General features: G+C 39.9%; 1 protein-coding gene across 3 annotated transcripts in view; it reads left to right on the top strand.

Moving 5' to 3' along the window:
• The first annotated feature begins 389 nt into the window (after nucleotides 1–389).
• AEBP2 (AE binding protein 2) overlaps nucleotides 390–26,358 on the top strand; it is a 45,029-nt gene continuing 19,060 nt past the window's right edge. For all 3 annotated transcript variants that reach the window (XM_088528446.1, XM_088528445.1, XM_088528444.1), the window contains exons 1-3: nucleotides 390–1,017; nucleotides 18,863–19,070; nucleotides 20,981–21,088. In XM_088528446.1, coding sequence (XP_088384572.1) covers nucleotides 404–1,017; nucleotides 18,863–19,070; nucleotides 20,981–21,088 — 930 coding nt within the window. In that variant the 5' untranslated portion in view covers nucleotides 390–403. The remainder of the gene's footprint in view (nucleotides 1,018–18,862; nucleotides 19,071–20,980; nucleotides 21,089–26,358) is intronic.

Below are 26,358 nucleotides of genomic sequence, written 5' to 3'. Positions count from 1 at the left end.
TCCTCCCCGCTGGGGCTCTCCCCCGCTGGGGCTGTTTTAGCAGACGGGGGCCGCAGCGGCGGGGCGGCTGAGCTAGGACACGGCTGCCCCTTCCCGCGCTCGTCCTGCGGGAAGGGAAAGGCCGGCGCGACCCGTTGGGAAGCGGCACGGGATTCCCGCCCCCGCGGCGGCCGTTACGGCCCCTCCCGCGCGCTTTTTGTCCCGGGGCGCGCTCCGTAGCGCGTGCGGCGGCGGGCGCCGAGGCCCCGCCCCTCTGCGGCGCGCGCGCGCGGGGTGGGGGCGGAGGGCAGCGCGGGCGCGCGCCCGGGACACGCGCGCGGGACTCACGCACGTCGCCGCCGCCCCCGCGCGCGCCCGCCCGGCCCCGCGCGCGTGCGCCCGCTCGCAGCGACTCGCAGGCGCCATGGCGGCCGCTCTGAGCGACATGGCGGAGCCGGAGGGGCTGCTGCTGCTTCCCGGCGAGGCTGCGGCCGCCGAGGAGGAGGCGGCGGTGGGGGCCGCCGCCGCCGCCGGGAGCGGCTCCTCGTCGCCGCCTTCGTGCTCCGCGGCGGCGGAGGCGGAGTCGCTGCTGCTGCTGAGCGGCGAGGCGGAGAGCATGTCGGAGCCGAGCCCGGAGAGCGCGAGCCAGGCCGGGGACGGCGAGGACGAGGACGAGGAGGAGGAGGAGGGCGGCGAGGAGGAGGAGAGCAGCCTGGTGGGCAGCAGCAGCAGCAGCACGAGCAGCGGCTGCTGCAGCGACGAGACCCGCTCGCTCAGCCCCGGCGGCAGCAGCGAGGCCGACGCCAAGGAGGAGCCCAAGGGCCCCCGGGGCAGCCAGGAGGACGGGCCGGGCCGCGGCGGCGGCAGCTCGTCGAGCAGCAGCAGCAGCGTGTCGAGCGGCGGCGACGAGGGCTACGGCACGGGCGGCGGCGGCAGCAGCGGCAGCAGCAGCTGCAGCGCCACGTCGGGGGGCCGCCGCGGCAGCCTCGAGATGTCCTCGGACGGGGAGCCGCTGAGCCGCATGGACTCGGAGGACAGGTCAGTGCCGCCGCCATGGCCCGCGGCCGCCGCGCGGCCCCGGGGCTCCCACCGCCGCTAACGGCCCAACCGCCCCGCCCAACGGCCGCAGGGCCCCCGCGCGCCATGGCCGCCGCGGCGCTCCCGGGCCAACTTGTGGCGGGGCCGCCGCCCTCGGCCCCCTCGGGCCGTGCCCCAAGGCCGGCCCCGCCGCGGGGAGCCACAAGCCGGAGCCCGGGTGGGGGCCGCGGCGGGGGCTCCGCTGCGGTGCCCCAACTGGCCTCAGCTAGCCCTGGTTTCTCCCTTGGGACCTGCTTTTGAAATATATATTTCTGTGCGTTTTTCCAAGCTGCGGGGGTTGTGTGGACGCTGTGTTTAGGGCAGGATGCAGCCCAAGCGCAAGGATGGGGTGTGCACTGCGGACTCTGTGCGAGTGTCTCCGTGCTGCAGGGAGAAGCAGAACCACCCTCGTTCCAAGCACGGTGGTTAAAAATAATAATTTAGCAAGATAAAAAGGTAGCCAGGCTTTCAATATTAAGCACGCACAAGAGACAAGTCCGTGCAGTATAAAGCATGGCAGGATACTCAAAACATAAAACTTTGTCATCTTTGGATGAATTCTGTAACAATAATTTCGCAAATTATTTGGATTTTGGGTCATCTTTTTTGTATCAAGGCTTTAGCTTAGTTCTTGTGGAAAAAATCCAGCTAAATTCTTGCACATGATTGAATTCTACCTTTCAGGTATTGTTTAGTCTACTGTGTTAAGAACTTCCCAGGATTGTGGTTAATGTAGTGGCTTTTTCAGATGTGTATGCACTGGTTGAATTGGACAGAAGATAGGGTACTGAAAATGTGCTACAGCCCTTTACTAGTTTGTCCGTCAGATAGGCTGGGAAATTAGCATACTACTTTTCAGTTCGGTGTAGCCAGAAAACAGCATTTCACTTCCCTGTTGGAATTACTGTTAAGTAAGAATTACAGTTTGCTTTAAATCAGATAGACTTTTTCTTAAGGCAGTTTCATCGTTAAGGTGTGAAGAATTGCATGTTTTGCTCCATATATTTATTTTCAGAATATGTTAGACTGAAACCCATCTAAGTACCTGTGTTTCAGAAGCGTGGCATCTGTAGATCTAACCTCAGATATTAAAAACAATATTGTGAGTCAGTTCCCCAAGACCATGTAACTGGTCTAAAAGTCTTAAGACTAGGAAAAAAAGCACCCGAACTTCATTCTTTGGTTTCCATCTGACTTCTGAGACTTCAGATTCACTGGCGTCACATTTTCTTTTCTTCATGCGTGGGCAAGATTAGAAAGTTTTTTTTTGTTTTGTCTTGTTTTTTTTTTTGGCTTTTTTTGGGTTTTTTTTTTTTTTTGTGTGTGTGTGTGTGTGTGTGTGAAAGCTGAGATTTTGTGTGAAATCACCTAAGTATGGGAGTAGGTTTCTGGAAAAATATAGGATATGTAGTGGAGTTTTAGGATAACCATTTGTTGTTTTCTCACTAATCTAAATCTAATCCTGATCTGTCCTGAGTCCGGATCAGTTGTGTGCTGAGCAAGTAACAGAATTGAATTGCAGGGGGTTTTCTGGTGATTGACCTGGTGTTACGTATTGCTTGTGTGCTTTGAAGCCGGTGTCCTATTTTATTTCTCTGTCGCTGGTTTTGTGTTTCTCTTGCTGTAGTGACACAGTTGTATCTGTGCGTGCACTCTTCATTGCTTCTTTGCAGCCCTATGAGCACAAGTGGACGTGCAGGAGCAGGACCCTTTGTGTTTATCTGTTTAAGGACTCTCCTTTCTTTTTAATCTTGGCGAAGTTTCATCTTGAGCTTCCTATCAGGAAGCATGGGGATGCTGAGAAGGCACTGTAATCCATAGGCACTTCCCTGTAGTTTCAAAGCCTGTTAGTTGAGTTGGGTGGGTAAAGACCAGTGCTAGTAAGGCTGCCCTTTGGTATCCTCATGACTGAAGAACATCATTCTGGGTGCATTCTGTTCATGGCAGACTGCATTCATACTTTTGCTACATGTAGCCCACCAAGTCCCTTGCTTGACCTACTGGTCCGAGTGCTTGCTGTGCCCTGGCAGCAAGTCCGGACATCTGTGCCTTCTGAGCGGTCAGCCAGCTAAGCAGTGTTGCAGAGGGCAGGGGCTGTGCAGAAACACTGCAGGGTATGAAAGGTGGCATGGCGTGACGTACCAGGGATGAGCTGGGAATAGTTCAGACTTACAGACAGAGGTGCAGGTTTATGATTAAATAATAAAATTCTTAAAGATTTAACCACAGATTTGGCATCTTTGTGTTAAAGTGTAAAATATGTGACTGTTGGAGAACGTTTTATCTGTTAAGTGCTGAGTTTTATTAAACAGTGTATTGCACAGTGTTTCATTATCTTTTTTTTTCTGAGTGAGGCTTGTTAATTTTTGCCTCCGTAGTCATAAACAACTTGGCCTCTGCTTGTCTCATGGTGTCCTACGTGCTGAGATTACCTGAGGGAGGGAAGAAAGAGAGCAGTAAACTGCACTAGCATGCTTGACTTGTGCAGTCCCAGGGTTAAGCAAGAGGAAGCTGGAAGAAGGGGAGACTTGGTAAAGAGTCTCCTGTTAAGCTGTAGGCAGGTTCGGTAACATTCAGATCGTGCCCTCAGGCTTGGGATTTTTTTTTTCCTCTTGTTTCCTCTTTATAAAATTTGAATAAATAAGAGGGTGTGGTGAGAGAGCCTGAATTCCATAAGTGATCAAATTCCTTTTTCTCTGTGAATGATCTTTATCGTTCTCTGCAATTAGCAAAGAATTACCCGTGTGATTTTTGAGTTAGGTGGCATGAAATGCAAAAATTACGCTGTTTGTGTTCGGATCATATGCAAGCTTTTTCTGTCTAGCTGCATTTATTTGAAAGCTTCCCTTCGTCTGCTGCTAATACTAATATTTGAATGGATTTTGAGGGTGTCTGCTGATTAAAAAAGATGGGCAGACTTTACTGTAGGAAATTTGTAAGTATTTAAAACAACAAAAGAAATGAACATAATGTTAAAAAATGATGACCTGAAATTTAAGGTGAATTTTAAGCAACTCATTCCATGCACATAAATTTGGATTTTATTTGAATTGATGTATTCTCCGAAAACGCTCTCAAAAAGCAAAAGTCAGTCTGGTGCCTAGGCTAACCAAGTGGCATTTGCAGTTTTGTATTAGTGTTCGGAGCAAAAACTCTGGAGTAATTACAGATCAGTGAGGTACCAATCTTAATAAAAAACAAAAAACCTGAAGTGATGATTCTTTTTCTAAGATCAAAACACAGGCCTAGCAGTGTTTGATTTAAATGGCTGTTGAGGGCAGAGCTCCAATAAAGCTATGTTTTTTTTCTGGGAGTTGTGCTAAGTTCCTTCTGCTATGCTACCTTGGCCTGCCTTTTATTCTGCCCAGGTCAGCTAGCTGTGGAGCAATAGGCCAAAATTAGGTTTAGTTACCCTGCCGAGATGTATTTGGGGCCAGGACAAAGCCGTGTGACTGCTGATAGTTTTCTGCTGCTTTTCCTGGGTCTCAGACATGTGTTGAATGAATAGATGGTGTTTTCCACTGTTTTCTGGAGCAGCTTCTGTTACTGCAATGCTGAGAAACATTTGAGATACTTCTAAAAGTAAAATAAATGGTTCAGTTAGTAATAAATACAGTAACTGACTTTAACCTCTTGTACCAAAGCTAGATTTAAGGTCATATGTGAATATGAGTGCAAATAGCTGATCTGAATGCAGGGAAGGTGGATGAGCAGCTCAGTGGTGCTTTATTGCTGAACTGCAATATTTACTTACAGCATTTTAACTGTTAGATTACTCGTCATTTAAATATTGTTTAACACTAAGTTTATTACGGCAGTGTATTTAAATTTAAAATAGTCTCGTTAGCAGATTTTGCCAGTGATTTAGAAAACAGTGGCAGACAATTGTAACAAATGGTTTCAGAAGTCAATTATTTTCAAAGTAGTACAGCTAAGGATGGTGTCCCATTCCTTCCCCCTCCCCCTTCCCTTGCGAATTTGTCTCGCGTCTTTGTCCCCTTTCCTCGAAGTCACCAGTTCCTCTTTCTTGTGCGCCCTTCTCTGACGGGGCAAAAAGCTCTGCAAAATGTGTTTCAGGTGAAGGTGTGCGTGAGCAGTTCTGCCCACTAGTACCGAAGTGCTCACTGACCCATCGGAAGGCCAAACATCACAGGTAGCTGTTGGACTTCTGCTGTAATCTTTCCTTCGGGCACAGCACTGATTTGTGCCTGCCTTTCCCATACACTGAATTTTTTTTTGTGAAACTGATAGGTTTTGAAGGTTTCTGCATTTTGAGCCTTTTTCACCTTACTGGAATTCATTGTGAATTCACACAGAATTATTAGGAGGCACTGACAATAGGAAATCATAAGCCTTGCTTGCTAAGAAAACTAATCTAAAAGTAATACTAAAGGAACTTTCAGCTATTGCAAACTCTTAGACTTACAAAATATTTCTCTAAAAGATATTTTGTCTCTGTGTAATAGGTGGGCGATTCTTCTCTCAGTCCTAAAACTACTAGCAATCTGAGAGAAGTTTTACCATTATGAACATTTTTATGAAGAAATTTTGTCAGGTCTGTTCATTTTATAGAATGAAATGAGACAGAGTGAAACTAGAAGGTCCAATGACGGGACACTTAAACTTGGCAAATGCAAAGTCTAAGCTTATCTTTATTTGAGCTCCTTGGAAATGGAGGCCTGCTTAGCCTTTATTTTTTATTTATTTATTTTTTTTTTATGATTTTTGCTTGTTTGTTTTTGCTTTGTCTTAAAGAAGAACTTGGTTCTTTAAAGGTCTGTATATTGTCCTTATTTGATCGTAGCTTTTAAACTTGTGGATTTACAGCAGAATCATTTTCCAGGCTGATTTGGCAGAAACCCATGAGTTATTAGAATAACAGTTAGGAAGGCAGAAGGGAAATCTGAAATGTGCTCAGGAAGGCAGGTGGTTCTAATACCTTTGTATCGTGTATCTATGTGACCGAGTTCCTCAGGCCACTTGCTACATAGTCTCACTTGTTCCCATCCAGGAAGTCAAGATGATTCGTTAGCACTTGTGCAAGGTGGTTATGTCCTCTTTGTCCTCTTTTTTTCTTTTTTTTTTTTTTTTTTTGGTGGGTGTGGGATATTAATGGGTCACAGTGCGCAATTGGCTGTGCAGGTGACTGCCTGGGATCCCAGCGTTCTGCTGAACATAACATTAACAGTGTTTCTGACTGCAGTTATTGTTACTGTAATTTTGCTTTCAAATTGCAAAATAAAATCCTTGCTTATATAATGGTTGTGTTGAGGCTGTTCTGGCACTGAAGAAAGTAGCTTTTGATGGGAAGACAAAATAGCCTAGATATCTTCCAAGGCTAATATATTTTTTGTCCTGTACTAAAGAAGTTAGTTAGAATAACTGAGTGGTTAACGTGAGGTCTCTTTGTGAACTAGAAGAAAAGAGCTTGGTCTTGTGAGCAGCAAGTTTCAAGTAAACTCCATAGAATTTGAGAAGTACTACTCAGTTTAGGGCATAAGTGGCAGTATTTGTGTTACTGGCATCCACACTGGTATTTCTGCAGTTCGTTAGTGAAGTTTGTGATGCTATTAAGACTTGTAACTTTTGTGTTTGGAGTATAATAGTGGGCAATTTCAGGGAATTTCCTAGGCATGAGTGGAAAGAACTGTGCCTTTTTTTTTTTTTTCACTTTCCATTTAAGTTAGAGTGGAACTTATATGAAGCCTTAACATTTGTTTGACAAAGATGTGTCATGCATTTCTGGAGTTGCTCATGAATCAAACTAACTTTTATTTATATATTTTTTTCAATTAAAGTATTTTCCAGCAGCCACTCCTTTTACTCAGGTGTACACATCTTTCCAATAGCTTCAATATGTAATCACAATAATAATTATTATTCAGTACTGTTAGTTTGGAGCATAGTGGTGGGGAAAGGGGCAGTGTGTGAGGGTAGCACAGAAGACAGCAATATGGGGTCACCCCTGCTGAACCCGCTGTGTTGAGGAGGTCACAGGCAACGTGTTGTCAGGTAGAAAAGTGGGGACATGGCATAGAAAGGAACAGACAGAGCCCTTGAGATGGGAATAGGCAATTCTGGGATGAAGGAAAGATGAGATATAGCTGGAAACCTTCTGGCGTGCTTGGGAATGAGCCATGCCTAGTAGCCTGGGAAAAAGTGACAGCTTATGAGCAAAGTGGAAAATTAGTCCCTGTCAGAAAGAAGCTAAGTAATCCGTAGGATTACTTAGGAATCCCCATGCAGGGAATCCTTGAAATAAGTGGGAAATCTCCGGCTAACTTGTGCATGTGGGGGGAAACAGAAGAGAGTAACGAACTTCTTTGTGCGAACAGCGAGTTTCTTTCCAGACTCCCTGTTGCTTCCAAAAAAAAAAAAAAAAAGTGCCATGACTTGCAGAAAAACAAAACTGGCCATTTTGGAAGATTGTTCAGGATAATTGAACTGTTTTGTTTTGTCATCTGTGTAACTAGGGCCTTTTTATAGCTTTGTATGCCTGATGTCTAGAGTTGTTCACGTTTAGAATAAGAGCATGTTCAAATAAATTTGGTTTAGAAGAATAGGTATAAATATTACCTTATTATTATACTTGCAAGTATAATAAAAATAAAACCTAATTAAAATAAATGTGCACCCTCTAACTGAAGATATTAATACGTTTGTTGTTTTTCTCCCCTCTTCATGGTACTAAAATACAAAAGTAGTGACCTGGAATTTGTTTTTCCAAGTCTAATTTTCCTGTCCATACAGTTCTGTTTAGGGTTTAAGATCTCAAGTGATCTTTGCTTAAACTTCTAGTCGCTGAAGGCATGAGGCTACTTAAGGCAAATGTGAAGATATTTGGTATAAAAGCAAAATATTTAATAGAGTCTTGAAAATAAAGTATTGTCACCATGATACATGGTATAACATGGTCTTACACAAATAAGTTGAGGATATTTGAATTCGGAGACTTAAAAAAAGATTACTGGCATGGGTAATGTTAGCCTTTATGAAATATACTTTGCCTATATAGGAATGTAACATGACCTCCATTTATTGTTAATCTTGTTCAACGTACATTGTTCAGGATAGTTTCTTGTACTAAAATGATACTCTTGTACCATTTGCCCTGTAAAATTGCAGCTAAGTCCTAAGTTTGATATTGCAGATTATTGTCCTGTAATCATAATTCAGATGCTTGCTAGTAAGTGTAGAAAAGATTTCAAATGTAAGTAGTCTTAAAAGCACAGAGAAAATACTTTCATTGTATATATAGCAAGTAGATTTTTTTTTCTTTTGAAATAAAACTCCTTTTGGAATGTCTAGTAGATTTCCTTAGCTTGACTTGAATGTCAAGCTGTATATTGGATAATTTCTAGAAGAAGTGGTTAATATAGTGTTTAGCAGAATGAGAAGCAGACCCTAATTACTGCCTTTTTATTAGGAACTGAGTCCATTAGTGTAGTTTTATGTTACTGGTTTCTCTGCATTTGATGCCTCATTGATACTCAAAGTAACAACTGTGCACTGAAGTATGAACAGGCAAAGTTCATAGAATGCTCTCCTGTGTTGCTTGTGTCTATTTCTGAAGTCAAACCTAATGTGACAGTAACTGAAATTGGAGCTTTTGGGTGGTCTCCTTTGTGTACAGTTTCTTTTGCCTTTTTTTTTTTTTTTTTTTTTAAGGTTTCACATTTAGTATGGAGAAGACATGTCTTGGGGCCAGGACAGTGGGACAACAATGTTGGCAGCTGGCAGAATTTGCTTGACATTGTGCCTGAGTATTTTTGACTTCCGTTGCTGACTAGAATTCAAATTGGTTATGATTTTCAGAATGAAAAGCACACTAAAAATGTAAAATGTGGCACTTCCTGAGCTATAGAAGGCTTTTTTTTTTCTTTTTTTTTTTTGCCTTAGTTAAGCTGTATTTGTAAAGGACATTGCTTTATAAGCAGACATTTAAAATTATGAACCACTTGTTGCTGTTCCCTAACTTTCCAAGGAGATAAATGAGGTTGAAAATAATATGGTTCCCAGAAATGAAAGACAGTTTTATTTATATCTGCAAGGCAGAGTCACTTACAGTTTCTTGATTTGTGTAATGCTTTTGCATATGTGGTCTTTCTTGCTGTCCTGTCACAAGACCTGGACATTTAACTCGCTGTACTCCTTGACTGTTCTTCTGTTATTTGGCATTCTACCTTTCTTTATCATATTATTGATTTCTGTGTGCTACAAACTGGGAGATAACCTGGTTTTGTGTTATGTAAATCTGTGAGCTGAAGCATTCTAGGGCTAACAACCTAGATAATCCAATAGGTAATTTGGGAGAGTGGAAACAGCTACAGAGAGGCGGTGATTCAGAACATGCTTTCTCGGTCTTGTTTTGTTTCCTGTGCATGTTTGTTATTTTAAGTTCCTTTGATTTCTCTCTTTTGAAGAGCTTTTCTAACTTCTTCCACTTTTATATCGTCAAACTGAAGTGTCTGTAGTGTTGCTCTGTTTTTCAAGGTATTTCTACCTAATCTAGAAATAGCTTATGTTAAAATAAGCTGCTGACTCAAAAGAAAATTCTAAACAACTCTTTAATGTTGTATGTCATGTTGTATGAAATTCTCTCTCCATGATTTCTTTAATTTTAATGTTGATTTCTTAGTAGCTGTATAACTGCATAGGTTTTTAATAAGGAGTTTTGCTTGCTTGTTTTTAAGATTGATTTTGGATAATTTCTTGAGTCTTGTTCATTTCGGGAAGCTTTTGTTAGTATAACTTAATTTAAAAAAAGAAAAAAAGCACAGGTGGAATTTCCAAAAAATGCCAGATAAATGCTGTTCAGAAGCAGAAGTGCTTTTAAGAGAATTGATGCCCATGCATTTCTCTAAATCCTGCCCTTTTTTCTTTCTCTGTAAGTTGACCTATAATCAACATGCTTTTTTACCTATTTAAAGGCATCAGGAGCATGAAAGCTTTTCTAGAAAATGCTGTAACTAACACCAAGCTTGCACTCCTATTTTCCTTTTTTCTTTCTTTTTTTTTTTTTTGATTGCTTTTTTAACTCTTCTTATAACATACGTCATCATTGCTTGTTTAATTTTTCTTCATTTTATTTTTTTACAAAGCAGCTTTGTTGACATCTGGAGTTTTTACCTGTTCTACTTTTTACTCCGTTGCCTTTGGAGAGCACTGAGTGAGTTGGGGTGGTCACTATAAGCAGCCTCTGTCAGGGGCTGCAGGAGGAGATGTGGTTAGAATGTGCTGCCTTCAGGATGTAGTGGTGGATTTTACTTCGTATAATTCAGGGCTGTTGAATTGGCCTTGTTACCTTTTTTTTCTTCTTTTAGACATTGCGTATTTTGGAGTCCGTTTCTTGTTTTAATGGTGGTTTATATGCATTTGTTGAATTTTTCTTACTGGTGGTAGATTTTCCTGAGTTCAGAAACATGATTATCTAAGTCATTATATGATTTTAGATAAAGCCTATTAAATTAAAAACAAAGGGTTTTCCTAGGAAAAATAGCTAATGAGCTGATGAGGAATTTAGGTAGCTGACGTTATTTTCTTTCTCCTGTGAAGATTCTGGATTACTTGCTAGATAAGTGGAAAAAAAAAGCCCTCTAGAAACTCCAAAACTTTATGGCATTTCTATGCCAGAGTCAGACTATGTGTATTAAAATAAGGGGAACTCTTTCTCTTGCAGAACAGAAATATTTCTGACTTGGGGAATTACTTGGTTATCATGGAAACTGAAGAGTAGAAGTATATATGTTACTAATATGGAAATAATACATCATAAAACACAACTGACCAGGTGTAGGGAGTGGAACAAGAAAGATCAGAGAAGTGTTAAAATTTTCCACTCTGTTGCTGGCTCGTTTTTTGTGTGCTCTCCGTTTTTCTTCAGATCTGTTTTAATCTCATTTTCAAATTGGCGTCATGGTCATTTGAAGAGCATAAGGCAAAGATTAATTTAAATCTGCTTCGGCAACTGTGAATCGTTGCCTTGAGCACTGCATTTTGTTGTATTTTGGTATGCTGTTGTTGAGGTTCGGATAGCAACATCATAAAGATGTTGGCATTAACATTTGCTTAATATTCATTGAAGGCCAGTGATGGTACAAAAATATATGAATTTATTCTTTCTCAGGATTTGTTTGGGAGCCAATTTAGTAATTTTTGGTGTCAGGTTAACTTTTGTCAAAGTCAGTTATAAAAAGTTTATTTGTTCCATTGAAATTGTTAGCTCTTAAAAACAATGTTAGTCCTGCTGTAGTGCTTAAAAGCTTTGGTCTGCACTTCTTATTCTTGAGTGGAACATAAAGTAGTAAATCAGATGATGCTTTTTGGAGAACATATAGTCACTTGCATGTTTGCAAGTGATGGAGATTTTTATCTAAAAAAGAAAGAAGTGATTTATTTTCTAGGAGAGAGGAAGGAGCTTCATATCACATGTGGAGATCAGGCTTGATAATTTTCAAGCATCCTAAGGATATTTGTTGTTTGATCATTGATGGTAAAAGCAAACTATAGGAAGTAGTTAGTGTAAATCACTTTGAACTTGAGATCCTCAAAAGCCCTAAAATTGTTAGATATTCTGTTATTTTGGAGCTCGTCCAGGAGCTCGTCCACAGGCCCTTATACTCCAGAATTCTGCTTCTCATCTTGAAAAGGAAGAGAATAATGGGAAACTTGTGAGGTTGAGATTCCTTTATATTCATAATAATGTATGTGTGTTCTATATGTATTCTTTATTCTTGACTTTTTCTAGCTAATTGGAAGTGCTTAAGTGCCCAGACTTGTCACTGAATGGATCCCTGGGCCTTTCCTTCCGCACAAACACCTCCTCCCCTCCCTTCACCTTTTAATTTTTGTTTTGTTTTTACTTGGCACCTGTTATTTAAATCACTGGGATTTGTGTTTTTTTGTGGGCTAGTGAAAACTATTAAAGAAAGAAAAGGTTAGTGTTTTTTTTATCATTAAACTATTCACATATTTTCAGTGAGGTTCATCACATTTGGATTCTTAAATGTTAATTATGCCTTTCATCTCGTCAGAGGCAATCTTCCATTTTATTTGATGTTTTATGACTTGATTTTCATTGTGTTTTACATGAAACTGTTCTTGAAGATTCTTCTATTGCCTTTAGCATATTCAGCATGCAGCTTCATGGCTACTCACTCATGTTGGATTTAACAACCCCGTTCCCTGAAAACTCTGCTGGTTTTTAATTTGTTGCATTCTAAGATGAGGTTATTTATTATGAGGTCTGTCAAAAATCATTTCCCTTGGTGTTAGCTGAAGTCAGCTGAGTCTCTTCCCACCTCCTGCCCATGCGGGGACTGGAAGCTGAGCGTTCTCAGTGGAGGTGCCGCAGCTCTGAGATGAGCTCCTGTTGATCAGGCTGAGCCAGTGCTTGCTGACCCTCAAGGGCACGGCGAAAGGCCCATCTGTTAGCTCTGGCTTTGCCTGAGGGAAGGTTACTTCAGTTAAAGTCTAGAGGGAGTGTGTTTAGCAGACATGAAAAATACAGTAGTAAATTGACTGGGCTTTTGTGTTTTGTATGGCGCCTGGCTCTGTTATTGCTTTCAAGTGGGCAGTTGCTAATGGGGGTTCATGGAAAGTTAAGAAATTGCACTGTTCTTTTGTATTTTTTGTTGTTGCTGTTTCTTCTAGACTCCTACTGTCTTCAGTTATGAAAAATTAAAAGGAAAAAAGATTTTGGGGAGGTCATCCCATTCATTAAATTGAATAGAAGGGATTACTCGAAGTAAAGAGGAAATCGATCTCCTTGGAGAGCTAAGTATGTGTCAGGAATGATGTGCAATACTCCATTTTCTTCAGTGCATTAAATCACAGGCTCATTATGTTTTCATTTGCATTTAACTGTACACAGCAATTAGTGACAAATGTGCATGTGGTAAGTTATGTGGTTTGGAATTTGTACGTTGTAAATTGGAAAGAATTTGGAATTTTTTTTATTTTATTCTCAGAGAACATTTTCATGTTTACATCATTCCAACAATGGCTTAATTTTGTTCAGATTATTAAAGGAAGAAAAAAATCCAGGGTTGACAATGCTTGAAGAACTTTTGTTCTTTATAAAATGAAAATAATGGTTTAGGAAGTGAAAATAATGGCTTATAACCACTGGTGACTTTTCAGCTGTTATCACTGATGTCTATCGGTTTTAAGATTATTTTTAAATACTGTTTGGACTGGATTCAACCAGCTAGATTGATCTGATTCAAGTGCACGTACAGATTGTGCAGATGCTAACCTTTAACATGCAAGTGATATTAAAAAAGATCTTAATCCCTCTGATTATGGAGATTTATTGTTTTATCTATGGGTAGAACGTAAAAAATCCTACCTCAAGCAGTGCTTTTGGGGTAGTGGTTCCTCTGTTTAAGCTTACATGAATTGTACTGCCTAATGAACAGGCTTTAAATGTCAGTACCATTTCCAAGCCTGTTCATCTTAGCAAAGGAAAAGCTAGAGGAGGAGGGAAAAAGGTCGGACTCCTGTGAGGAGATTCAGTGCTTCCAGTTCTACTTTGCTGCGTTTGGAGGACTCAGGGAAACGAGGTGTGTGCCTGTGATAAGGCATTTTATAGATTTGTGTCCTTCCTTTTGGCACAGTGATTTTTACTTCAGGCTGATGCTGGTGCTCAGATCAGGATGAAAATGGGGATAGCTGTAAGCTTGAAGTCTCTGTTGTGCTTGCTGCAACAGTTTTAAATTTTAGTAATTAGTCGGTCTTTTGAATGGGGATTTTAAAAACAGGGATTGTGTGAGCAGGCTCTCTCCAGCAGTGACTGTTTTTGATGCTCTATTGTTTGGGATGACCCCTGAGCTGAACCCTCCGAAACTCCAGTGTCTAGTGTTCTCCATCAGGCCATGGTCTATAGATCCGTTACAATGGCACCGGAGCCCGCTTGCGGCTTGGGAGCGAACCGGCCTGCCTGTCACCCGCGCCACGGGAAAGCCACAAGCGCTCACGGTGTGCTGGCCTCAGCCTGCCTCCAGAGGGGCAGGCAGGGCTTAGACACATCTCTGTGCAGGGGGAAAGCCCTTTCCTTTCCTTTTAAGGAGGAGAAATGCACTTTAGTTGACCTAACTAAAAATTTTGTGTTCATGTCAGTAGTTTTCCGGAACTTTGTTCCTTTTCCTCTCCTTTCATATGTATTACTAGTTTCTGTTTCACAGGCTTTGTGGATTGTGGGTGAGAAAGGGAAACAAAAGCACAATGATGTGCTTTCCATTACTACCTTTCCTTTGTTAAGGACCTTTTCCCTCTCTTTGATCATCCCAGGTAGATACCAAGTCAGATTTGACTGAAAAGTCCCGTTTAGAGGCAAAAGGTATGTGAACAGTGCCTGAGTACTCCAACGGGTTCACCTCCATTCTTTTGGTCAGGAAAAGATTCTAGTGGTTTAGAAAAACAGTGGGATGTGTGGACATATCTTGCCTCCGTATGTATCCTGCCTCATGCCCTTTTTGAAAACCCAAAGAACAAAAACGAAGTGGATGATTCAGCAGATCTAACAAACAGTGTTGCAAATAAGTCTTCACAGGGTTCGGCAGCAGCCACAGCTCTGACTGTAGAACTTGCCATCATCTTTCAGCTACATCTTGAAATGGCAGTTTAGTGGCAAGTGGCCTTCCAAGTCTCTGATGCTGTGTAGGCTATAAACTTATCTCCCCAGAGCTTCCTGATTTCTTTTGTCAGTGCATAGAATACTGGCAGAGAAAATGTGTACATGCTTGAGCTGTATAAAACGTTATGGTACAGATGAAAGATGTTTTCTGGTCTCACAGGGATTCTTTTCACAGCTCTCTCTTTCTGGATGTGCCAAAAGGCATTGAGTCTGAAAGACAGAAGATAATCATGGGTCGTCTTAGTGCTGCTTAGATCCTCGACCACCTAAAATACATGGCTGCTAGATGCACAGGGCATGGTCTTGGGCGCAGGTTGTATTAGCTGATCCTGAGCTAGCAGGTATTAGCTGATCCTGAGCTAGCAGGAGTTTGGACCAGATGATCAGCAGAGATCCCTTCCAACCTCAGCTCTTCAGGGATTCTGTGAAAATCACAAATTTAATTTTGCGTTTTTCTTTAAGGGATTGTTTCTAGTGAAGTACTGTGCCAGAGCAGCTCTTTGGGGGAAGTTACCAAGAGAAACAATTAGAAAATTGCACTCTGTTGTGTGAGTGCTGCCATTTTGCTTTAGAAGCATTTTAGCTCTGTCTTTATTAGGTCATCTGATAACAATATTGATCTGCTTTCTTCATATTTTACACAGTTGTTCAAACAAGGAGAAAGGAGGAGTTCCCTGTTAAATAAATAAATAACTCACCTATGTAAACTCAGCCAGATTTGACGCTTACATAGGGTTCATCCTGATTGAATGGATCAGGGAACCACGGCAAGGTGTAGCACTTTGTGCTCAGCTTCCAAGAAACATCATGTGCTTTTTTTTGTTGTTGTTTTAAGTGGTATGGCCTACTCTTTCTGTTCCTGTTTCTCTAACATTAAGTTTTGGTATAATGCATGAAACTCTAATCTGTCAGCCCTTATCAAACATTTAGACTCTTAGGACCAATTTGAGCAAACATTTCAACTATTAGAAACAAATCAAGCAGTCATTTAAACTATCGCAGCCAAATGAACTTTGTAAGTGTTACTGGTTTCTCAAGTCATTAATAAATTTATGCCTTTATATATCCATCTATAGTTAGAAATATGTCCTTTCTTGCACCAGCGTTACTATTTTCATCTCTTCCATATTTTCTTTTCCTGAAAACAATTTTTTTTCTGCGAGTGGACTAGCATATGGAAAATGTCTGACTTGTTTCTCAGACTATAAAATATTATTGACCTGTGACTTTGTACCCTAAAGTGATCAGGGTATGTTGCATTTGCTGTATGGAATAAACACTCATTTGCTACAGGTTGGTTGATTTTTAGGTTTTTAATCTTTGTTTAGAGAAATTAGTCATATCTCATGACTGTAAACTGAAGAAACACACACACATCCTTCACAAAACTTGTACTTGGTTATGGTTTCTAATTATCTTTTCACTTAAGACTAGGCCTTAAGAGAAGGGCACCCTTGAAAAGTTGGCTTATATTAAGCCTTATATATATATATAGCTTAAAAACCACTCTTAGTCTGTACTTATGGTCTAGAGCTCTATGCCTTTTATTTGAAAGTTGCCTTTTTCTCTTCTGAGGGCTCTTCTGAGAATGCTACCGGTGCTGTCAATGGCTATAGAAATAGGGACTGACAGTCAGTTGCTTGGATGTTTGAGTTCCTAATTAAAAAAAAAAAAACTTTTGGTATTTCTCAACCATAAGAAAGTTGGGATTATTTCTCCATTTGAAGTGAGCCGAGGCAGGGTCTGCAGGGCTTTGCTATTCTTGGTTATGCACCTTCCTGTCAGTACTGCTGAGCTGTATAACATTAATATGTTCAACACAAATGATGAGATTATGGGCCACATTGTATTTATACAAGAATGTACAATAAATACAATATTGTATTTATCGTAGTTCATTTAAAGCTTCTCTTCAACATAGATTTTGAGAAATGTTATCTTTTGATAAATCTGGTATGTGAGGTCAAATTAAATTATTTCTTCAGTTCCTCTTTTTCATCCCGTTGGTTGCCTTTGCGTTCATAACACAATTTTAAGTATGTTTCTTTCAGGAATGATTTTTGACTTGGGCATCACCTGAGAAATTGAGGGGTTGACAGTCCCCTAGCACCTCTGTTGTAGGCCTGGCTCCATGGAAAAATTGATATTGCTTGCGTTGTATTTTAGACTTAAAGCTATGTCTAGAAATGCTAGAGGGATCTTAAACTTCTTTTAAAGTAGTATGCAACTAGTAACTCTCTTGGGACTAGTAGCTTCAGCTCAGTGCTGGCTGCATTTTTTAGAAGTTTCTAATGAACACTGAAAACAGTCTTGGGGAAAGAAAGCAGTATTGAGCAAACTCACACTAGATCTACATACTGCTGTTGGGCACCTTTGCTTTATTTGGTAGTCACAGTTGGTGACTTTACATGTCAAGAAAGGAACAGAAATTACTTCCTGGAGGGGGAGAAAGGAGGGGAGGAGAGAGAAAGGGTGATAGAAAGATTAATAATATTCAGGGTATAGAAGAGGGAAGAAATTTAAAATATGGACACATGGAAAAACATTGTAAAGCAGGAAAAAGCCATTGTGACTTTTGCAGGGAGAAGTCTTGCCTTGCAAATGGTAGGATTTATATATATATATATACATATATATATATATATATTTAGTAGAAAAATAGGATATGGTACTTGCATGACATTTTAAAAGTTTGAATTTGGTGTACTTAAAAGTAAAATGTTGTCAAGGATTCTGAAACTAACAGGTATGAAGGAGAAAGATTATTTTTTGGATCAATCTTGAAAACAAAAGCCTAAGAATAATTGCTCAATTTTAATAATAGCAGGAGACAAGTTGATCAGAAGGGGATTTCAAAGGGATCAGATTTTGGAATATGATAGTTGGCATTTTCATAATGTTACCTTACTGGTAGCTCTCCCTCTTTCCGATCAGACTTCACTAATGATACCAACTTACCTGGAGCAGCCAAAGCTAAAACTTAACATGCAGAGTATCTCAGAGGGAATCTGCTATTGTGACTAAACCGTGAAATTTGATATTGATAAATCCAGAGGAATGTAGATAGCAGGTAAGGAAAACATTAAACAAGGCAAATGAGCAAAGAGATCCTGAAATCATCATAGATGTAAGGAAAAAAAATGATGGTTCAGTAGTGATTAAACAAAACAAGTAGTGTGAGAAACTTGTAGTAAAGTCTTTGAAAAGAAAAAACATACTAATAGTATCACATTTTGGGTAGCGATACACTTTTTGTTTCATCCACCTCAAAAGCTAGTAGAAAGAAGAATGGGTACATAACAAGCTTTCAGTCATGGTCAGAAGGCAGAATAGCACCCATCCTTGTAAAAGCAGGATAGGTTGGCACAGAAAAGAGATGCAAGAGACATGGAAAGAAAAAGGGCTGTTACTAAAGTATAAAATCATAAATGTTATGTGGAAGCGAATGGGACATTATTATTTTTTATTTCTCTAAAGTAATTTCATCGAGTATTCTTTGCGGTTTGCCCAGAATAATATTTAAAGAGAGCTATGTAAAAATTACTACCATGTACAGGCCTGTATTAGCAGAAGTGTAACAATCAAGTGAGTAGAAGGGATTCTTCCCCCTTGTACGCTTGCATCTGGATAACTGTGCCCAGTTTGAGCAATTTGCCTCCCTCTCAAGAAAAGCCACCAGAAAAAAACGAAGTTCCAAGACCCCCTGAAAGTGGGAGAACTTAGGAGAAATATGGGAGTGCCTTAAGTCTTCTGAGAACATTTTCTGCTGTGTCCTTTTTAAGGATTTGGCATTAATGGTGGATACTGGGCTAGATGCATCTCTGATCTGACCTGGTGTCAGATCCAGAATTTGTGTGTTACTGGAGAATGAAAACAATGAATGGCTGCTTGATATTGTTTAAAAATGATTGTTAATTGCAGGATAATTAATCTTATGGTAAACCAATGATGAAGAGAATTTTCCAGCTCTCCCTTTTGTTGGTTGTGTCCAGAATAAGTTATACTGCAGAGTTACAATAACTATTTCCTTACTGTAAATTTGTTGTAGTTCAGGCAATGAAACACTGAAAATAATGCTACATTTGCCTAGGATATTCTTTTTAACATGTCTGAATACATCTGAAGGAGAAACTGTGCACCAGATATGAACTTTCTCTCTTTGTGTTACAGCATAAGCAGCACTATTATGGATGTAGACAGCACAATTTCCAGTGGGCGTTCAACTCCAGTTATGATGAACGGACAAGGAGCTCCTACCTCCTCTACAAAAAGCATCGCCTATAACTGTTGTTGGGACCACTGCCATGCTTGCTTCAGCTCCAGCCCGGATTTGGCAGATCACATTCGCTCCATACATGTGGATGGTCAGCGAGGAGGGGTTGGTGTTGTTTTCTTTATCTTCTTTCTTCTTCCTTCCTTCGCAATACTCCATTCTGCAATGACAGGCACAATTTTTTGAAGTATCAGCACCTTATCTAGTTGTAATTTGGAATAAGCCTTCAGCAGCTTGGTACTGGCTGCTCAGCTGTTGTGTTTTACGTTGGCCTTTTGATTTGCTACCATGTGTTTTTTGGATTGAATGACTAAATCAGGCATGCAATGATTTCTTTTTAGTAAGTCATTTGAAGCTCTGATATTGTTAGAGGTGATAATCTCAGCATCCTGAAGCTGTTGGCATATCTGTAGGTGCTTATACTCGGCATTAATTTTCTTAAAATTGTTAGCATGCACGTTGCTGCATGTAAACTGAGGAAAAGTCACATCTTGATAATATTTCAAATGGAATCTCATTAGGGATAATATATATGTATAAACATAAATATCTAATAGGGCAGAGGTAAGATTGGTTATCTTGGGAGTTCAGACTGAAACAGCTCTGTTTGTAGCTCTTATGGAAGGTGTTTGAAAGTCAGACCTTCAACATACATTGCATCTGGTGTTTTTCTGAAGCATACATGATTGTGTATTTTAAGTTTTAATCTTCTCCCAGGTCAAGTGGTGCAGTTTCTGTTGGTTTCACAATATTAATGCTTCAAAACAGCTCCCAGTGATGTGGTTTCAGCTCTGTACTTGAACAAAAACAATCTCCCTGTGAAAGCCACCCAAATTCCCTTTGTCTAGAATATTTTTGAAGTAAACCAGCTTTGCAGTCTAACTTCATATTGAGCATTCAGTATCATAACACTGCATCCCTTTAATTTACTGGAGAGGTAATGTCAAATCTAGGGTAGTTATCTTGGACTTTTTGTCCTGCCACTTCCTTAGAAGTGAAGTGTTAGACCATTAACTTTTATGTGGAGTGTACAAGAGAACTAAGCAAAACATGCTTAATAAAATAGTGCAGATCTCATTTTGTCACTGAGACAGGCATGACTCAGTGCTTGTATTAGGTAATGTTTTTTAGTGTGATGGAACTTCCAGCTTTGATGACTGTTTGTTTTTAGTCTAAGCTTTGAGCAGAATCATCCAGCCAGTAAATCAACTTTTTTGTCTATCTGTGAGATCATTTTTTGTGGTTTTATTCATATATTTATAAAAATACTAATAGGATTCTGGATGAAAGAATTAAGTAGATGAGGTGTATCACATCCTCTTTTCAAAGGAGACAGTTGCTGGAAGCACCAAGCACCTCCTAGTTTCATATCACACGTATTTTATGTGTCCTGGTGGAGGTTTTTTTATTATTAATGCTGCTTTGTTTGTTCGTGTGTCAAAGTTCTTCAAATCGGTGCTTGGGAAGGGTTCTGACACTGGCTGTTTTATTTCAAGGACTTGTCTGCCACCTGCTGACGAGGCCTTTAAGTGGCGAGTTAGAAATACGGTGATTTTGGCTGGATTTCAGATGCTGCTCCTTTCTATTGCCTCTGTATTCAACACAGTGTAGAAAAACTGCTTATTGAGAACTTAAAAGCAGCAAGAGAAGCATCCTTGTATAGTAAAACTGATGTATACTTTTCAAGATACTGTTGAGATAACAGCTCATACCAAACCAGAAAGCCTAGGAAAGAGTTAGAGATTAAGGGTTAAAAAGATTGAAGAGTTGATGTTTTCTGCTGTATCTACAGTCAGTCCTGAGTGTGTTTATCTGGAGGAGCATCTGAATTTTCATATTTTGTACCAATGCCTTCCCCCCCTGCCCCTTGGTATTAGAAATGTTTAAAAGTCAATGGTTGTTGCCTCAAAATGTTTTGAATTACATCATATTATGAAAACAAACCTTTTTTTTAACCTGATCCTGAACAACTTTTTGCTATTCCATTATTTCTAAGCTAATCATGTTTTTACTAGGTGTTTGTTTGCTTATGGAAAGGTTGCAAAGTCTATAATACACCTTCAACAAGTCAAAGTTGGTTGCAGAGACATATGCTGACGCACAGTGGGGACAAACCTTTCAAGGTAAGGTTCATTATAAACTATGTCATCCTTTATTTTAAAAACGATAGCCCTTTTTTTCTTCCTCTATTAACTATAATGCCAATGCAGGAGGATCTACTAGAAGTTTCAAATGAGCTCAGCTTTGCTCTAGCAGTGGTAGTGTCCACAGAGCCTTTTTTTGTTGTCTTACAAACAGCTGAAGGTCCTATGGCTGCTCCTCCCTGTTCCGTTTACATTACAAGTGGTAGAGCAGCCTGAGAGAACTTCAGGCAGTGTTACTTCTGTATTTCTAGTTGAGCTGTTACATTGCAGCAATAAGATAGTTTGCCTTATGCTTTACATGTCCGTGTTAAAGGTGCACATTCTGTGCGTGGGTAAAAGCGATTTTGGTTAACAAGCCTCAGCTGAAACGGTGGCCGTGACTGTTTATGGTTAACCTCTCTGAAAATAATTGGGAAGTCAGGAATGCAGGACCTTTGAGCTGACTGTATTTCCTGCATAGTATTTCTAACTTTCTCTTTCTTTCTCCCCCTACTCTGTACCTGAAATTCTAGGTATAGTAGTGTTTATCATTCCCATATCCACCAATCCGTTACTAATGAGTTGCTTCATGCTCTTATGGAGACATTTGGGGCAGTTCATAGCTGTCAGTCCTGGATCACTTGATGGTAAGTCCCACCCATGCTACTTCAGACTGAAGTTCTCCTTCCATATAGGATTTGACAATCAATTAGGGGTTTTCTTAAATTTAGGTAGCATTTCATTCCTTTTCTTTTTCTTTTTTTTTTTTTACCCTTCCACACCCTAAAAAAAAAAGGAAAAAAAAAAAAAGAGGAGGGGGGGTGATTTAGAGACTGCTTCTCCACTTTTCTCTTTTTTTTTTTTTTTTTCTTCCCCCCCCCCCCTTTTTTTTTTTCCCCCCCTCAGGTAACATGTCCTGGTTTTCTGTTTTTCTATTTTAAAGAAGTTTAATTACTGGAAACATTTTTTTCTGATATAGTAACCTCTTCCAGGATTTAAGTCTTCTGCACAACTTGTCAGCTATGACAGAAAACAAAACTATGCCAAAAGGAGATTTATAAACACTGCTGTGCAAGTGAAACTTTTTTTCCCAGTGATGATTATACTATATTTTTCCATGCTTTTTTTTCTTCCCATTCCAAATTGCATAGTTTAGTCTGAAAATGTGTGTCAAGGGAAGACACTCTGCAGGTTCTCCTAGTGTTTGTTCACAAGCATGTGCTTCACATGCTCTTAGAAGCATAGCATAAGCATCAGAGATCCCTGAAAGCTGGAGAAATTGATTGTTACAGTAACTGATCTTATTGCATAGGGAAATCCCTGAATCAAATTAAAAAATGAGTCATCGGAGGAACTTGTCCCTTGTCTCCTCTTTGAATTGAACATTCTTTGTTCCTTAAAATGCAATGCTAAACTTATTTATTTATCAGATAAATCTTCCAGTAGTTTAGGCTGTAGGTTTGTAGGCTCATGTTCTTCTGGCTCAAAGTTGGTGATTCTTAATTGCTGCTTAAATGTCTGTTATTGGAGCGTTGCTCTGTGCAAATGAAGCATTTACCATGCCACAACTTTGAAGCCAATAGGCAAACTGCCAAAAGATGTGACTGTTCGGGCTACAGGGTTGTTCTAAAGAAAAGAAATATAACCTGTGAAAGAAGAGTTGAGAAGCAGTTACAGGTTCAACTGCAGCAACAGTGCTTTGAAAGAAGAGGGCATACCCCAGAAATAGCTCTAATACTTCTGAGTGCCAGAGTTCCCTAGGAAACTCGGCAAAAGCCGATATCCTGATCTTTTGGACTAGGCAGAGACCTAAAATTTCAAACCACTTCATCTAAAAGTAAGCATCTTGTATTAAATGTGCTTATTTTATCAGCCGACTTCCTGCAGTTTCCAGTGGTGGAAAGAATATATCACAGGCTAGGACTGCAGTATTTGAACATCATGACTCAATGTGTGTCACTTCAGCCTTTATTTCTACTGTCTTCAGGTCTCTGTTTTTATTTCTGTATTAATCTGGTTTGGGGGATTTTGAGGCTTTCTATTCTGTTCAAGATATTTTTAGGAAAGGCAAAGAATATTAGTTTGTAAAGGTATAAGAAAGCTGGGATTGTTGAATGTAGAAATTAATAAATATGCGGGAGGTTCTTGTATTCTTAAACCTCTTTATTAAAACTGAGGCACAAAGATATTTTATTAAACTGATAGTAAATAGGGGACTGTCTGAGGCTCAAAGCTCTTTCACAGCAAAATTAATCTGAAGGAGGTCTCCCTGTCCTGCCTCCCTCTACTCATAAATTGATCCATTTCTGTGGAGCTGCCCCTTTTGGGCTATGCTGTATTTTTGAAGCACGTGATGCCTTTTGATTTTAAACTGTGTCTTGTTGTGCATAAGCAACTGTGCTTTCCCACTGAAAGGTCTTCGTGGGTATAGCTGTCCTTTTCACGCATGCATGTACGTTTCATAACTGTATAGTTCACTTGCCACTGGAATGAACCCATTTCTAAGTTACAAAGGCAATTGCTTCCTGTTTTCACAAGTTTTCCTGTGCTCTCTCTTTGGGTGATTTAGGGACCCCCTCAAGGTTAATAATTTTTCTCTGCCACAGAAAAGGTGAATTTGCTTATGAATACTTATTTCTGAGCCCATTGATATGTTAGCTCTGTTTTTATATGGACCCATTTCCTAGTAGCGAGTCCAGCTCTTGTAAGAAGGAAACATTCCATAACTGATTCATCTGCTGATCCAAGGAATAAAAGGAGAGTCTAGATCTTTGAGCAGAGTTTAGGAGCCAGATTTCCCCTTAGCTCTTGTCACATTGCCCTTCCACTTGTGCCCTCCTACCGTTAAGTCTTGAGTACTAATGGCCTTGGACTTCAGGGAGCACAAATGGATAGTACAGTCAGTTGATGTTTATTTGTTGTTGTTTTGAGGCCATCATCGCTAAGTTTAGATTGCTTAGAAAAAAGCAGCTTTTCCTAGAGTTTCTAGCAATCTGTCCAAAAACAGGATTAAACAAGTTCATTCAGATAGAGTTCTCTGTAGTCAGAAATGATTCCTGCAAAGCAGTGTGCTTTTCTGGTCGCATTGTTTTTTTTAAGCACTGCTGCTTAGGTTTGGTTTTGTTGTCAAGCAGGGGAGGAAGAAGGAGAAAAAAAAAAGCTATTGCAGAACATGAGTTTACTCATGTTCATTTGCTTGCAGTTATGTATTTTTGAAGTTTTACTTCTCCTTTTAGTACCTAAAGTTTGTGCTGTGGGCAGTCTTCTCTTTCTTTGTAGCAGTTTGGTTCTAGCTATCCTTTATTTATTTATTTATTTATTTATTTTGGCCATTCTAGGCATTGGTTTAACATAAGGACTTTGTAATTATCTAAAGACACACTAAAGACATTTAGTATGTTTGCATATGATCTTTGCATCTAGAGTTGAGAGTTACAGAAACTTCTACTTTTCTTGATCTCTTATACAATTAATTTTGTACCTTTTTAGAAACTGGTGAAACACTGTGAAGTGTCATCAGCATTTAGCAGTGGTCCTTTCTAGAGTTCCACAGCTTAAAACGCTTCAGGTTTTGGACAATACAGGATGCAACTAGAGGAATAACTTGTTGAGTTAGAAAACTGATAGTTGGCCCCTTGAGCAAGAATTTCTCCTTCCTTCATTTAAGCATTTTTATTGTCCTAGACTGGCCTGTCATGAATAATAAATAGTTGAATAGTTAGTGTGCTCTGACACACCGCGTTTTTCAGCATGGTTCCTGGTATTCAGAAAGGTCTGAAGTCCTCTTAGCTGTGCCTCATGCTGAGACACCAAATAAACTCTTAAATATAGCCTGGTTAGCCAAATACAAACTGTTTTCCACAATGAAAGGGCAAATACTAAAGCAGAGTTGACTCAGAACTGAGGAAGATTTTCTGCAAAATAGCTTCGTATAAAAGATTTCTCCAAGTAGAAGATTCCATCTGCGCATGCTACCAGTTGCTATCATACAGTGAGTCCAGTGGGTATGTGCTTAATGCTTGAGATCAGTTTGAGATCAGGTTTTCTGAAACATTGGATGACAGTGTATAGATTTATCAGAGGTTTTATCCTCTTATCCTTTGTTTAAAAAAAAAAGTAGCAATAAAAATGAAATTTGTCACTCATTTTACTCTTCGTAACTGCCAGAATTCACTAAGGGAGAAGTGAACTTCACATGATTCTCAGTAGAGTAACATTTGTTGAAACCTAGAAAACAGCCAAGCAAATTCAGTCCTCATTCAGTTCATATCAATTACTATTTTGGCAGAATAGTTTCTATCCGTTAGAGCATTGCAGGTGCAGGTAGAAAAAGTAAAGGAATTCTGCGCCTGGACAGTCAGAACTGGAGTCAATAAGAAGGCTTATTCAGATGTCCAACATATTACTGTTGGGCATTTATTAATAGAAAAATTACACATTGAATATTCTAAAAAGGATATTTGATTATTTTTAATAGGAAAAAAAACCCTGTATTGCTAAATGATTTTTATATCCTGTTTGTTAAATTTGCTGGTCATTGCTGCCCTTTAATAATGGTGGGTATGGGTACACTGGAGAAATTAAACTTCTTACATGTTAACTTATTTTCTCTTGAAGTAACATATCCACCAATCCGGACCCAAACTATCATACTTTAAAAAAAAAATGCAAAATTTTGAAATTTTAAGTTTTGGGGAAAAACAAAGAGATTGGTTTGAAGTTGTGCACTTGAGTTGAGTTTGATTCATTAGAAGTCCTCTAGATCTGCATAATTATCTGGTGGGAAGCTGATTTGGTGTGACTTGCCGTCCCAAGATCCTGAAGTGACAGCCTGAACTGCTCCTTTATCTTTGGAGAGAAGAGACTTAACCCATTAGTAACGGATTGCTGGATATATTATTTTAGAGAAAAAATACAGAAAAACAGGTAAGATTTTTCTCCTCTTCTACTATTTCCTGTCCACTACAAAGGTATTCTCTATCTTCTTTAGTATGTCATGTGTTGATTATTTGACGATGTGACCAGGTGGTCTCAAACTACACAGTATCTGAATGCAAATGGGCTTTGCAAATATTTTATACTTTGCCTGCTTACTGTGAATAGGCTTCCTGGATAATTTCTGTTTGCAAGTTGTATCTATCAAGGATTTAAGAATACTGGCTTAGTACTTTTTGAAGAAAATTTGAGTAGAGCAGGAGAAGTAAGTACTAGCTATGGTAGAGGATCTATGGAATATGTGGCTGTGGCTTCTCTGTAAATGCCTAGGATAA

This window comes from Tinamus guttatus, unplaced genomic scaffold (genome assembly GCF_059628265.1).
Source record: "Tinamus guttatus ecotype Peru unplaced genomic scaffold, ASM5962826v1 Tinamus_guttatus_pri_ptg000308l, whole genome shotgun sequence".
Classification (NCBI taxonomy): domain Eukaryota; kingdom Metazoa; phylum Chordata; class Aves; order Tinamiformes; family Tinamidae; genus Tinamus; species Tinamus guttatus.
The sequence above is the reverse complement of the archived record's forward strand: the minus strand, read 5'-3'. Positions and strand labels throughout refer to the sequence as shown.